The sequence below is a fragment of the Urocampus carinirostris genome, chromosome 5 (assembly GCF_059441175.1).
Source record: "Urocampus carinirostris isolate Australia breed hairy pipefish chromosome 5, RoL_Ucar_1.0, whole genome shotgun sequence".
Classification (NCBI taxonomy): domain Eukaryota; kingdom Metazoa; phylum Chordata; class Actinopteri; order Syngnathiformes; family Syngnathidae; genus Urocampus; species Urocampus carinirostris.
The window spans coordinates 34,563,889-34,578,940 of NC_142353.1; the positions used below are offsets into that span (position 1 = coordinate 34,563,889).

Sequence of the window (15,052 nt, forward strand, 5' to 3'; positions counted from 1 at the left end):
TGACTTAAGTGGAAGTCAGAAAAGTACAAGGTCAACTCAAGTGCTCCTGCATGGTTTCCTCTCATTTTTACCCCAAGGGGAAAACAAATATACCATTTTACCTTTTTTAGAGATGCACACAAATAATTTAGTTGAGAAAATTCGATAGAAAGACAACTATGTACAGTATGTTCCTGTAATCCCTTGTTTATTGCAGGTAATGGGTACTAAACCCCCACCGTGATATGCAAAAATAATCAAAGTAGCAGACACCCCCCCCCCCTACCGGCTTTTAACATGTGTTCTGCCGGCAACTAATCACAGCAATAATTGACCAGGGATAATGGATCACCGCCGCATGGGTGTTGGTCACTTTGAGTGGAAAGAAAGGAAAAAAGGCCAGGACACATCACAATTTTTTTTCTGCTCTCAGCAATTGTTACTGGGGATAGTAGATCACAGGAAAAATGTTAAATTTGAAAGGGCCACAATGGCCCATATTTGAAAAATATATAGTATTCAGCCCGGATCACTGCTGCACGGGTGTTGTTCATTTTAGGCGGAAAAAAGGTAAAGATGGACTCACGCATGAGAATTTGTTTATTTCTCTTACGCCTCACTCTCAACAATTTGACTGGGGGTAATGGATCGCAGCCAAAAAAGGTAGTTAATTTTAGGTGTACTACAATGACAGGTGTCAACGGCCCAATCGGAAAAAAATGAACTCTGCAGGGCCCTGATCTCAGCAATAGTCAATTGGTGATAACGGATCGCAACCGCACAGGTGTTGATCATTTAGGCGGGAAAAAAAAGAAAAATAGAACCATCGGTCATGAGAATTTTTGTGTTCTCTAATGCCCCACTTTCAGCAATTTATGACTGGGGATAACGGATCTCAGCCAAAGTAGGCAGTTAACTTTAGGTGTGCCACAATGGCATGCCTCAACGGCCCAAAAAGAAAAAAATGAGCTCCGCAGGGCCCTGATCTGAGCTATAGTCAACCGGGGATAACGTATTGCAGCCGCACAGGTGTTGATCATTTAGGCGGGGAAATTAAAGAAAAAAACATAGATCCATCCTACATGAGAATTTTTGTGTTCTATCGCGCCTCACTCTCAGCAATTTTTGACTGGGGATAATGGATCTCAGTCAAAATAGGCAGTTAACCTTAGGTATTCCACAGTAGCATGCGTCAAAGGCCCAAACAGAAAAAAGTTAGCTCTGCAGGGCCCTGATCACAGCAATAGTCAACCGGGGATAACGGATCGCAGCCGCACGGATGTTGATCATATAGGGGGTAAAAAAGAAAGATAGAACCATCACCCATGAGAATTTTTGTGTTCTCTCACGCGTCACTCTCTGCAAATTTTGACTAGGAATAATGGATCTTAGCCAGAATAGGCAGTTAACTTTAGGTGTTTCACAATGTCATGCGTCCACGACCCAAAAGGAAAAAAGTGAGCTCTGCAGGGCCCTGGTCTCGCCTATAGTCAAGCGGGGATAACTGTCACGGGTGTTGTTCATCTTATGCGGAAAGAAAGGAGAAAGAATGGCCATGCATGTCACAAATTTTCTCTCTCAACATTTGTCAACTGGGGATAAGGTACTGCGGCTACAACCACAGGCAGACCAGAACCGTTTGAATCCTGACAATAGTGCCTTCCCTGCTTACAGCAAATTGGGATTGGGGATAATGGATTGCAAGTACAGTTCATTGGGCTGAGAGAACAGCAAAAAAGAGCCAACAGGCTTGACCCAAAGCGCAGCAAAGTGAAGTACATACCGGGAAATAGCGAGGGATAACAGTATTGTAATTGATTTAATAAGAGCAGCATAATCAAATACCATACAAAGAAATGTGCTATGCATGTAGATGTAATTCCTTAGTTGAGTGCTTCTCAACCTATTATTTATTATTAATACCCTCAATAAAATATTTATTCAATCAAGCACCCCACAAACCAGTGTTTCAATAAGGAAATTTGACATTGTACACTGTAAAATAAATAAAACCAGTCATTAAAAAAGAAATCCAGTTCATATTGGAGAGTCATTTCATGCTCGCCCAGTGTTTTTTTGTTAGTGTAGCATGAAAATGGTGAAAGTAAGGAGTCCGGTTTCAAATATAGTCCAAACGCCGACCCAAATTCCAAAAAAGATGAAAAAAGAAGAGTTTATTCAAGCGCATCTAAAGAATGCACGTACTTGCACGTGTCACACAAGGGGCTTTACAGAGGCTGCAAGGAGGATTTAAGCCAGAAAATGGCAACAGCGGGTAGAAGATTTCCAAATTCTAAATTGCACATTTATAAGTACCAACTTTTGTTTATCTTTTTTTTGCAATACTAAGCTAAAGCTGTTGCTAAAGATGCTAAAAGGGTTTAAAACAAAACCGAATATCCTACATTTTTATTTTGTTGTTAATTGCGTGAAACCATTTAGAAAATATTTACCATGTATTTAGTGTACCCTATTTGTTCGCGTTTTATACCTAAAAGAGAACTCAGTTTAAGTGTGCGTTAAACACAAAGTTTTACCATATATGTGCAATGATTGTTCGGTCGAAAAGCATTTCTGACTACAATCGCGAAACATTGGCTGCATCAGGAATCAAACCCGGGTGCAGGCAATGAGAACACAAAATCCTTACCACTGGACCACCAGCAAGATGAATAATGGACAAAAAGGTGTCATTTGATGATCACACCATTTTTAATCAGGGCCAGAGACAATTGAAATGGCGCGAATGTCCTTAATTTGCTGTTTGGTGATGTTGCTTGCCATTTTAACTCCCTTTTGTCAGGACCAGAACGGAGACAAGACTCACTTGCGCTGCGTTTCTCACAAGTTTTATTGGAAGAAAGAGAAAAGGGTTGCGCCCACGATCCGGTGTTTGGGGATGCGGGAAGCAAGTCACTCTGATACTCGGATTGTGATCCGAACGCGGGAGTGGATCATCCGTGGCGAGCGATGGCAGTGTCGGGGACGGAAATGCGGGTCGGCAGCTGTGACAGGAGAGCAAAAACGTGGTCGGGGTCGGAAGCGAGTTGTAAGCCAGAATAGGGGAGAAGATGTAGTCAAAAAGACAAAGAGAGGTCGAAAGCCGGGACGAGAGAGCAGACGTGGTCAGGATCAAAAACGGGTCGAAGCCGGGGACAGACAGGAGCAAAAAACGGGACAGGTGGGAGTCAGGGTCGAAAAAGGCTTGCCTAGTGTTCACTGAGGTTCCCAGACGGACTGACAAAAGGGGAAAGAGAGGACTGGGTTCAAATACTGATCGGGAGCCAATCAGAACCCGCGGGAGTATAATGGCGCCAAAAGAGCGGGCACAGCTAAGTCACATCAGTAATCATGACACCTTTACTGTTTTAGGAGAGAGATGCATGTCTTTAATTTTCACTTTTGTTCTTGAAGTCTGCAAAAAGGCGTTCTGATATCTTGATGGATGACTCCTTCATGTAGTCACCATCTGTGAACGTTTTCTCCACTTTATTATCTCCTGGGTTGAAACAACACTCGCAGCAATAGCAGGGTTGGGTAGGGTTACTCTAACTTGATTAATTTTGGATTACTCCAATACCAAATATGCTAATAGAAGACAAAAGAAACTAAATATGAATAAAATTATGACTAACAACACATGGTAAGCTTTCTCTCCTGGCTTTGATCTCCGGCAAAACTAACATAAAATGCGACAGAAACAAAATGAAAATAAATCCAAACAGCTTGCCAACATCATTTTTGCCGTTCCGTGTATTCCGTTACTCCCCAAGCCTGCACAAAATTGAGTCATTTTATTCATATTCAGTTTCTTTTGTCTTTTTTTAGCATATTTGGTATTGGAGTAATCCAAAAGTAATTGAAAGTAATCCAGTTAAAGTAACCCTACCCTACCCTGAGCAATAGTGTAATTTGAAGATGCAATCCACTTCTTAAATCTATTTTGCGCTCATCAAATTTCTCCAGAAGTGATGCAATCGTACCTATTTTCTCACTTCCAACTGGGTATTTTGCCGGAAATGGAGCATGCTTTAACTTTTTTTTTTTTTTACATATTACTGTTTTGTTATTTGATAACTTCTCTCTACGGAGCAAACATACAGGCAATGTATCTGCATTGGCAATGAATGCAAATAATTCGGTCCGAGAAACGTTAAATCCTCTATTCTCCGCATGGTCGATGTGTTGAAAACAGCCGCTTGGCTTGCTGGTGACGCTTCCCCTTTAAAAAGGGCGGAGCTTGGGCCACACAGCAACAAGGGACAGTGAAGAGCAAGAGTAAAGCGGAGGAGCAATGCACCGCAGTTCAGCCTGTGAACTTGTGCCAGCACCTTATTAAACGTAATATCCATTCCACACATTTTTACATCACAGGAAAATATTACAGAAATCCTATTAAAATAAAAATCTATTTTCCTACTGTGCCAATCTCCATACTAGTCCAATGCCGTCTCAGGGTTGCTGGAGCCGCAGACTTTCGATGAAGGCCGTCTGCAGCTCGTCCATGTCGTCGCTCGCTTCGATGGGGACGTTGCAGCTGTAGACTGCCACTCCCTCGCCCGTCGTCCAAAAGCGCCGAGAAACGTCCGGGTGGTGATGCCGGGCTGCCGGACAGCCGTTTTCGCGGTCAGGGTGCGTGTCCGGGTGCTGGCACTGAGCAGTCAACTGGTAGCTGTTTTGCCTCGCGACTTGATGCAAGTCCAAGCGGGCGATCAGCGGCTTGCCTATGTCCACCTTCTCGGTCCAGCAGACGCTATCGTCTGCGTCTAAGGCCGCCGAGGCGCCACGCAGGCACACTGTGAACACCAGATTGTCCTGTTGGACGACAAGAACATATGCTAGTACCGTAGATTCAGGACTACAAGCCACTACTTTAGTGCAATTCAAACAAACATTGAGGCTTTAAGAGTGAAGGCTTTTATACATTTTGCTATAAAGGATTTAGATCTATTGAATGCAATGAAGATTTTTCACAGAGAAGGCTCAAGTCCAATGACAGGTCACGCCGTTCCGAATGAGAATGTTTTGTTTAGTTCTGTTGATAACAGGACTCTGACGGAGAAGGCCAAGACGCAGGAGGCCAGGCACTGATTTGATAATCGCTCGGGGTCCAGACATCGAGGAGACGAGGTGGAGCCCACGTGGGGAGTCTCTGGCCCGCCCATGGTAGGAGCCGACACGCCAGCTTGGGAAAAAGGCGTGGGCCGGAAGGACTTGAAAAGATCGGAGCTCAGAGAAAGAGAAGAGACTCTACAAAGCCTCGAGCGACACTAATTCGGCTAATTCGATGAAATTCACTTAGTTTATTATTTAAGAAATTAAATCTGCCCCCGTGTGGAAATGCCGTTCTCTTGTCAGATTCAGATTCAGATCTACTTTATTGTCATTCTAGTACACGTGTATACAGAACGAAATGTCGATACATCTGACCCGCAGAGTTTCCTTGAATGTACAGATATAAATAAAATGTTGTATTGAGTTGGAGTATTGAAGTACTAATAATATACTAAATAATTATAGCTATGTATAGTATTACACAGTAGTGCAAAGAGTGCAAGAGGAGCAGCTAACCAGATGTGCAAAATGGGCAGACAGGTAAACAAGTCACTATACAATAACAATAACACTGGAGTACGATAGTCTTTTCACAAAAAAAAAAAAAACGAGCATGCATTGTCAGGTGAATGAAGGGTATGTTTGGTTAATGGAGTCAGATGACTAGTTGGAACAATTTGGTAAACGGTACATTTTTAATAGTTTATTTCCTAACATGAGGTACAGTAATCATTTGGCTATCGCAGCAGTCAATGGAAACCAGAAGCCCCTGCGAACCATGCAAATCTGTGAAGTTGTTACTTCCCTTCATAAAAGCCTCCAGGGGTCAAACTTACCTCGAGATGATGTGCTTACAGTTGTATACTCTCTATCTGTAACTAACAACCATAGATCTACAAATAAAAACGCAGAACTGCAGTTGAATGAATGGTCTTTCTTGTCATCATACAACGATATTGGAGGGCTTTGGAGAGCGTCTGGCTAGCTACACACTAGCATCGGGTATCGTCAGGTTGAGCCAGGTCTCTGTGATGATTAAAACACAACTGTCCAGAATGTCGCCGTTTGCCACGAGTTGTAGCTCCAGGTCATCCGTTGCATGAGTAATGGATCTGGCGTTGATGGTATACAGGATTGACAAAGGTAGCGTATTAGAGTTCCTATGAAGCCTAAACATAGCAGTAGGCTGGATTTGCAGCCTCGCTATTGCCCTTTCTCCAGATGCCGCCTCAGTCGCTTCCCGGACACTATAACAATCCATAGAGCACCCGCTTGTGATCACCATTTCTTTGCTCGTTAATGATTATCCTCAGAGTCCTACTATTCATTTATCCATTTTCTGTGCCGCTTATCCTCACTTGGGATGCGGGGGTGTTGAAACCTTTCCCAGGCCACTTTGTCCACGAAAAGCAAGAAAAAACTAATTACTGGGGGATTGGATACATTAACTTGTGCGCCTGCCCACCTCGTCTGTTGGACTGACAGCATACACCACCTGGACAGTCACGCCCACCCAACACACGTAGCCCTCCCTAACCAGCACCTCGGTTATCATTTGCTGTGTACTGTCTGCTCAGAACACAATCCACTATAAGTTGATATCAATGACAGTAGACAATTCTATTCAATATCGGCGAAGCAGTGAACCAGCGATGACCGAAGCGCCAAGTAGCGATGGATTAATCTATTCCCAAACAGAATGTTTTCTTCCCAATAAGGCACAGAACCTGTAGTGTTCCTCCTTACAATTATGCAGATATGCTGCAAAATAATCCATGTACCGCATACTCAAGTCAAAATGTGTTTTCCAAACCTAATTTAAAGGGACAGTGTGTATTATTAAAACAAATTATTATAAATTATCATTAAAATACAGGGGTCTTCCACGTTGGCCCCGTGAGTTCCAGGGTGCCCCCTAAGGACAGCTGAGGTGCTTGCGGACCTGTTCTGTAAATAGCCTACCAGTGCTGGGTCATTGTGATTTTCTAGTAAAATTGTTTTTGAGTCTATTTAGCGCTACTTCCAATAATTCACCTGGTAATAACATGATAAGTTGCTATTTTAGAAATGCATATCAAACTGGAAGCCGTTTAAGCTAATCAATAACAAAAAGTAGCACTTGGTGACCCCTGGAATCAGACTTTGTCCACATCATTGAATTTTCCCAAAAAGCAAGAAAAAACATTGAACTGACTTTGAGTTTTTGCAGCGAGCAGAGTCTGGTGTAGAGACAATGCTGCGGCAGGTTGCCGGACAGAAGGTAGCCGCCCGTGTCCTCCGGGGTGGTCCGGTTCATCGCCTTCGGGTCCACGTCCAGCTCCTGATGGAGACAAGCATGCTCCAGGGAAGCAACAGCTAAAAGTCATCTTCCTTGGTGCCACCACCAACCTGCGGAAAGTCGGTGACGTGAACCTCGCACAGGGAGAGCTCGGAGGGCTTTCGAATGATGTGGGTGTAGACCACCAGAACGTTGGAGAACTCGGCGGCGAAGCCCAACTTGATTCGAGCGCCGCATTCAAAGTCCACATGCATGCTCTCTGGGAGTTCTGCGGTCAAAAAAGTCACATCTTTAAGGTGTATGCCGGTGACCCAGTTTACAATAGATACCAACTTTATTAATGTATAACACGTATAAATCGTGTATAATTAATTAATCAAAAATCAGTGTGAAAAACTAAGTGACAAACGTTGAATGCAGCCATGATAAAAATAATTTATTGACAACGTAAACCATTGGTCTCCAAACTACTGCATGCAGGCCATGTACTGCCCACCTAAAAATCAGATCTTCCTCCTCCCTTCTTCTCACCGTACCTGCTGACCCTGTCAGCTCCGTGGGGAGCAGAGCCTTCAGCCGCTCTGCCCCCCAGCTCTGGAACTCATAACCACTTGACCTCCGGAATTTCGCTACCCAGTCTCAAAATGCACCTCTTCACCTTATCCTTGGTAGGAGCCCATCCCAGCCATCTTCGGGCAGTGGGCAGGGGACACCCTCAACTGGTTGCCAGCCACAGCCAGCCAGAGACAGACAACTCATTCGCTCATTCACACCTAGGGACAATTTGGACCGGCCAATCAACCTGACATGCATGTTTTTGAAATGTGGGAGGAAACCGGAGTGCCCGGAGGAAATCCACACAAGCACGGGGAGAACATGCAAACTCCACACAGGATGTTCGATCTCATGACCTCTGAACGGTGCCGCACACGCGCTAATCACTGCGCTGCTCTTCAGACTTGCCTATTCATAATAAACTCCATAACAAGACGGAAATCATAAGGTATTATTCACGCAGAAAGACTTAGTCTCATATCAAATTAAAGCAGCCGTAGACTTTTTGTTTAAAATTGTTTTTAAGTTGGGTAAGTTTTATATAAAAAGGGTGGATAAATAGTTATCAAAATATCTACAATTGTAAACCTTAAAACGTGAATGGAAAATGCGAAATATAATGTGAACAAAATAAAATTCCCACTGTCAATTATGCATTGGTGGCAAAAAGTAGCCTCCAGTACAGCTTACCGCACTTAAAGGGACAGTGTATATTATTTAGAATAGGATAGACTAAAATAGAATGGAACAGGGTTTTCTTTATTGTCATTTACATCAACGTTGAGAAATATATAAAGTGAGAAAAGACATGGCACTCCAGAGTAAACATGTAATAAAGACTATAAAGGGACAGTGTGTAATATTTAGAGCCCTCTAGTGGTACAAAAACCTTTCATTAAAAAATAGTAGAAAATTAAAAAAAACATTGATTTGAATAATAGGCAAAAATACCTGAACTATCATAAATAATGTTAATTTTCAGGCCACAGATTATTGCAAACCACAGACTATTATTACAGCATCCCCTGATCTAAAACCTACATAAGGGCAAGGAAAAACTCAAAAACCTCAACATGAGGAAAATGAAGAAACCTTGAGAAAGGACCGCGAATAAATAATCCCCCTTCCAGGATGACCAGGCTGCAATAGGAATTGTAACGTATGTCAATTTCATTTGAAATGTCATTTCTAAAGTGTATACATGTTTATAATTATTCTCTATATTTTGTATTTTTCGTAATACATTTTATCCATTTGGTCACACTCCTACTTGTATTTTTAGGTTGGAGTTGAGAAATGTATATTTCTTTTACATAGCAGAATCCCTTCCTTAGGTCGCCGCCATGTTTGTCTGGCAAATTGCTGATACGCTGTGCTCTTGAAACTGGTTTTATTTTGGATTAAATAACACAGTGCCATCTAGTGGTCAAATAATACACACTGGGGCTTTACGGGAGAGAAGCAGTCATCAAGTCATGTTTATTTGTATAGCCCTTAATCACAAGACGCCTCAAAATGACTAAATTTTGTTTAAAATAACTGAAGAATGGAAACAAAGATTTAGTTATTGACTACTATATTTGCTCTATTTTTTCACTCTACCACAAGATGTCACTGTGTTTTGTAACTCATTTAAACTTTAACGTCAACTCAGAATCACTTAAAAGCACACAACAAAATTGTAATTTAAAATATCCACTATTCACTCCAACAACAAATAAACTATGTCTATCGCGTAAAGTGGTAGTGGTGGTAGGTATGGAATACACACTGTCCCTTTAAGTCTTAATTTTTGCAAAGGGCTAACATACCTGTCGCGCTCCAGGGCTCCATGCCCTTGCAAACTGTCGTATTTTCCCTTACAAAATACAAAATAACCTTACACCGTATTTTCTATTTATTTATGTAGTTTAACATGTTATATTGAACATGTGTTTACTTATGTCATATGTTTTGTTAATTAAGATTTTGTTGTGAGATACTGAGTTGCTCAACATGATATAGGTTTATTATAAAAAAGTTGAAAATTCTAAGTAGTTTGAACGTTCACTGTAGAAGGAAAAAATACACGCAAATATAATTAAGCAGAATAATACATTTTTTCTCAAATTATTAATTCATTTTCTGAAAATAAATTATTGGTGGTAATATAGTGATTAAAGGGATAACCACAAACCTGTCTCTTTTCATTTTCTCATTTTACACTTCCTTTTTTTCTTAATTTCTTTAAACAACTTAATAATTCGGAATATAATGCATCCAAGCAAGTGAGCCGTTTGAGAGCAGGCTCTCTTGAACGAGTTGAGCCGAAAAAGCCGGTTCTCTGAAAAGAGACTGACTTCCTTTCACTACACAACTACCATATGTATTTCAAATTTACTCAATCAACCCCGCCTGTTGATTTCAGATCAGAATGACTTACGGCGTTTTAATTCAGGTTCGGCCATTGCGACTTGATGATTGTATCGAAAGAAAATTCAAAACTATGTTGTAATGTAATGCTTTCGCTTTGTTCACGTGTGATCGGAATGATGCATGATGAGAAATCCCCAAGCGGCAGACGCATGCGCACAGTAGCATCAAACCGCTTGCTTCGTTTGACTTGATTGATTTGCCGTTTGGTGATAGTCGGTGTATACCGGATGGTACCCATCATTGACAAATTTGCGTTTTCCCGTACGGATTTTCTTGTACGTCGTACACGTTTTAAAATGCATGATAAACGTACTTTGTACGGCAAAAACGTACAGCTTGACAGGTATGGGCTAATCCTCAGTTTGTATGCATTCCATTCAATACGAATCTCGACTCTGTTCTCCAAGACGAAACATGCTCATTATTTTCAGTGCGAATAAGTTTGGCCATCTTCAAATTTGCTTCACATCAACAGCTGGTGTTTGTCCTTGATGTGGAGCAAACCCACCGTGAACTTTGGCCCAATGTTGGCTGTCGGGAGGGTGAGCGGAACCGGCCCGGATCGGGTCGGTCAAGGCCCTCCGCTCTGACAGGCTGCTGCGGATCTCCAGCGCCTGTTTGCCCTTAGTGGCGTCAAACTGACCCATGTCTGTACAAAGAACCCAAAAAAACAGCTGAGTCCAGGAGAAATCCAGCACCTCATTTTCCGGACAATAAGTCGCAGATTTTTTTCAGTTTGGCCGGGGTTGTGACTTATACTCCGGTGCGACTCAAGTGTGAAATTATGAACACATTATGATCTCACATGTAACTTTCACACTACACCTTATGTAAGAAATTATTAGCACTTTATTATAGCATTTCACATGCTATGTTCGCACTAAACCACAAGAGGGCGCTCTAGGACTGTGTTATTCATTTCAACATTGCTGATAATTTATAAAACCAACTGATAAAGGGCTGAACAAAAATGGCACCGAAAAGCAAATCCTATTCTGCAGATTACAGCATTTTGAAGACTTTCGAAAAAATGGATTTTGAACAATTCAATTCCAGTTAAGGTCTTATTTTTAATGAGTTCAATGGCTTTGATTAAGACTTTTCAAAGATCATGGGAACCCCTGAGACAGCAAGAGAGCGAGAAAACAAATTTAGTACCTATTTTAAATCAGTTGATGTTTTTGTGGGGAGCGACGCGCACTGATCAAAGCCCTGCGGAAAGAATTTGAACGAGAGAGAGAAAGAGAAAAAGGACAAAAGCTTCGGGATGATGAAGGAGCAGGACGCACATTCTCAGTGAGATGTAGAGGTGCGCAGAGCAGGTGTCCAGTCACAATATAGTATGGAAGACGCAATGATATGAATCTGCATCACGGATCTCAAGTCAAGGGATGCTGCCGATCGGCGTGAACCTTGGCTGCCCCAGAGTAGCACTTTATTTAATATAGACTACGTACTCAAGGTGTTTTTTTTTAAACTTTTAAGTAGTCAATTTTTACATGAGAATTGAACAGCAATTGAAGTTAACTATCAACAACACTTCTGTTCTCTTTCTGTATCATCTGAATCAGGGGTGGACAATTCAGGGGCCACATTGGGTTAAAAAAGTTGGGTCAAGGAGCTGATCCTGGAGACCTATCCAATTTATTTTTTATGAATAAATATACATGCAGACATCTACATGTTATATTTATTTTACTTCTAATAATGATTTAATCTAAACTATAGCTCCAAATGTTGAGTTTGTATGTTCTTTATAACCAGCATCGTACACAATCTTAATAGCTTTCCTATATAATTAAATGTACGATTCTATATTTCTTGTACCTAATTCTCCAAATCTCCGTACGATACCTTAAGTAAGGCAAATTAAAGGACTGTACATTATGTTGGCCTAGTGAGGGATGGGCGCTACCAGGCTGTACATGCCCAAGACACAAGACAGCAAATGGTGCCTCTACAACCCTAGTGGTTAGGGGTTACAACCAACCAACCAACCAACCAACCAACCAACCAACATTATATGAAGGGTTTTTGGTCAAATACTCATAACTGCAATGTGTGCATCTTATTGTACATAGACTGTTTTGTACAGCACATTTAGTTGAATTTTGTTATCTGAAAAATGTTTTATAAATAAATTTGGATTTAGCTATGTCACGTCAATATAGGGTCTTAGGGCGCCCTCTGCCAGACCAATTGAGTACTACAAAGATGTAATCTTATTTGCATTGAATAGACGTGCAGAGGACGCGTACATTGATGATCTAAGCCAGTGGTCCCCGAACTACAGCCCGTGGGCCGAATGCGGTCCGGCCCCCTGAACAATACCAGAAAGCATTTTGATTTTTTTTTTCATATATGTGTATTTGTATTTGATAATAAAGTTGGACTTTTGCAATAAAATGTTCCTCAGTTATGAACTATTTTCATTATTAAGTATTAGTAACTATTTTATGCGGCGTAACAAGGGTTGCTGACAAGTTAAAATGTTGTATTTTGGGATTTTGGTGTTTTTTTCTAAAGCAAAAAAAGTGAAGTACCAGTATATCATCACTAGATGACATAGTCTCACAGGTCAGAGAAGAGTGTTTGGGGCAAGTCTCACGGGACCTCACGTGATTTAATGAGACTTGTTCAATAAATCACTCTTAATGTCAACAATTAAATGGTGTCGTGTGAGACTGACATATACGACTATTTTGCAGGTGAGATATACAATAAATTTTTACATTTAGGCACTCCTGCAATCATCACACTTTTTCTGTTACAAACTGACCCCGGCCCCTCATCAGAGAAGGGAAATGTTATGTGGCCCTCACAGGAAAATGTTTGGAGATTCCTGATCTAAGCTGTTGCCAAGGCTTCTAAAAATCGATTTAATCGATTAGTTGTTGTAGCCCTAATCTTGTGTGCTCTGTAGTCCGGAATTTCGGGTTATACAGACGTTCCCCTACTTACGAACATTCGAGTTATGAAAAACGGTAGATACAAACATTTTTGGGGTGAGGTCAAAAAATATCCGGACATTGCTGTAAGTTAGATTTTGTATTGTGTGCACCTTTTTCCGAGTACAAGACAGTACTGTAGTGCTTCTTTCCGCCGCTAGCAGCGTGTGGTGCTGTGAGAGGTCACCCAGAATCCACCCTGAAGAAGAAATCCGCTTCCTCTTCCTAGTTCGTGTGTAAACATCCTATACTGTATCTCCAGAACGTTGACATTTTTATTGTTTATTAACTCGTGCATCCATTCAATATAGTTGGTGTAAAGTGTAAAGAAGAGGCAACCCGTTTCTTTTGAAATGAAAGTGGAATAAGAAACTATGATGCGGTTGAGAAAATGGCTGCATCGCTTTTTTCGGCCACTTTCTACCACGGAGGAAGAAGTCGCCTAACTCTTGAAGCTCATCTTCCAAAAGTAAGTTAAACTTAACTTTATCCATCTTTATAGAGCATATTATTTTATTAAAGGTTTATGTTTCCGTAGAAAACAATACAGTTTACTTATACAAACTTTAATCATAGTTATATAAACCTTAAACATAGAAATATAGCACTGAGGCAACTTACGAACAAATTCAACTTAAGAACGTCGTTCGTAAGTCGGGCAGCGTCTGTAATTCTTACAGTTCTTCTCACCTTCTGCCACTCTGTCCAGCACCACGGTGATCTTCTCGTCATCCAGCAGGCGCTTCTTCAAGAACTTGACAAACACGCCGTTGCTGTTGTCGTTGGACTTCAGCTCGAAGGCCTCGGCATCTTGACACCTTGGATGAAACAATTTTAACTTAAAAAACTCTGCCTGCGGGGATATAAGACAGGGTTTGGGCGGATGCTTGAAATCCTTGAAAATGCCTACATTTTAATGTTGTGTTTTCAAGGTCAGGACAATACTTGACTTTTGGGTGAAGTGCTTGAAAATGCTTGAAATGGTTTCAATCTGTGTTTCCTGGCAGTGACTCTATAGACCACATTTTTAAACGAAAAAAATATTTTTAAAAAGAGCGTATAAATTCCGCCGATTGGCTGTTCCAGTACTCATTGTCGAGTTGTCATGTGAGGGATTTCCCCCAAGAGGACAGATATATCCGACTAGTCATAGGAATTCGTTTTTGTTTTTTGTTTTTCTTCGAATGTGGGAGGAAACCGGAGTGCCCGAAAAAACCCTGCGTAAGAACAGGGAAAACATGCAAACTCCACACAGGAAGGCTGGTAGTTGGATTTGATCCCATTACCTCAGAACTGTGCCACGGACATGCTAACCACTCACCCGCTGTGCCGCCTGTTTTTGTTATAGATCATCAATAAGAAAACATTATGCAGAAAATTATTTAGTAATTAGTAATTTCATGTTTTGCAGGGGATCCCAGCAAAACACATGAAATATAAATTAAAATATTCACAGATCTAGAACATTGTTTTTGGATTTTTACATAATGAAACCGATTTAAAGTCGAACAACGACACAAAATCTCCGAAAATGCAAAAGAATAAAATATAAATAATAAATATTACGTCTTCAGTGCTATAAATACATGATAAAATGCGAAAAATAACTATTTAGAATTTCAATCACAGACCTTCTGTAAAAAACACAAAAAATAAAAATTAAGATAAGTAAAACAAAAAGCAAAAGATCAGCAGTCTCTAAAATTGAATGCACTCTGCTTTGGAGCAATCAATATCATTAAAACGAGCAAATTTAATTTATCTTCGTGTCTTTCGTACATACAGTACTTTTCTTTTTTTTGTCTTCCGTATTAAGCTCCAT

At 40.9% G+C, this 15,052-nt stretch overlaps 1 protein-coding gene across 5 annotated transcripts in view; it reads right to left on the reverse strand.

The window, feature by feature from the left end:
• Nucleotides 1-1,820: 1,820 nt before the first annotated feature.
• Nucleotides 1,821-15,052, reverse strand: part of malt1 (MALT paracaspase 1) — a 38,286-nt gene continuing 25,054 nt past the window's right edge. For all 5 annotated transcript variants that reach the window (XM_088336557.1, XM_088336560.1, XM_088336559.1 and 2 more), the window contains 5 exons: nucleotides 13,921-14,048; nucleotides 10,791-10,931; nucleotides 7,423-7,580; nucleotides 7,229-7,354; nucleotides 1,821-4,794 (listed from right to left, as the gene is read on the reverse strand). In XM_088336557.1, coding sequence (XP_088192683.1) covers nucleotides 4,432-4,794; nucleotides 7,229-7,354; nucleotides 7,423-7,580; nucleotides 10,791-10,931; nucleotides 13,921-14,048 — 916 coding nt within the window. In that variant the 3' untranslated portion in view covers nucleotides 1,821-4,431. The remainder of the gene's footprint in view (nucleotides 4,795-7,228; nucleotides 7,355-7,422; nucleotides 7,581-10,790; nucleotides 10,932-13,920; nucleotides 14,049-15,052) is intronic.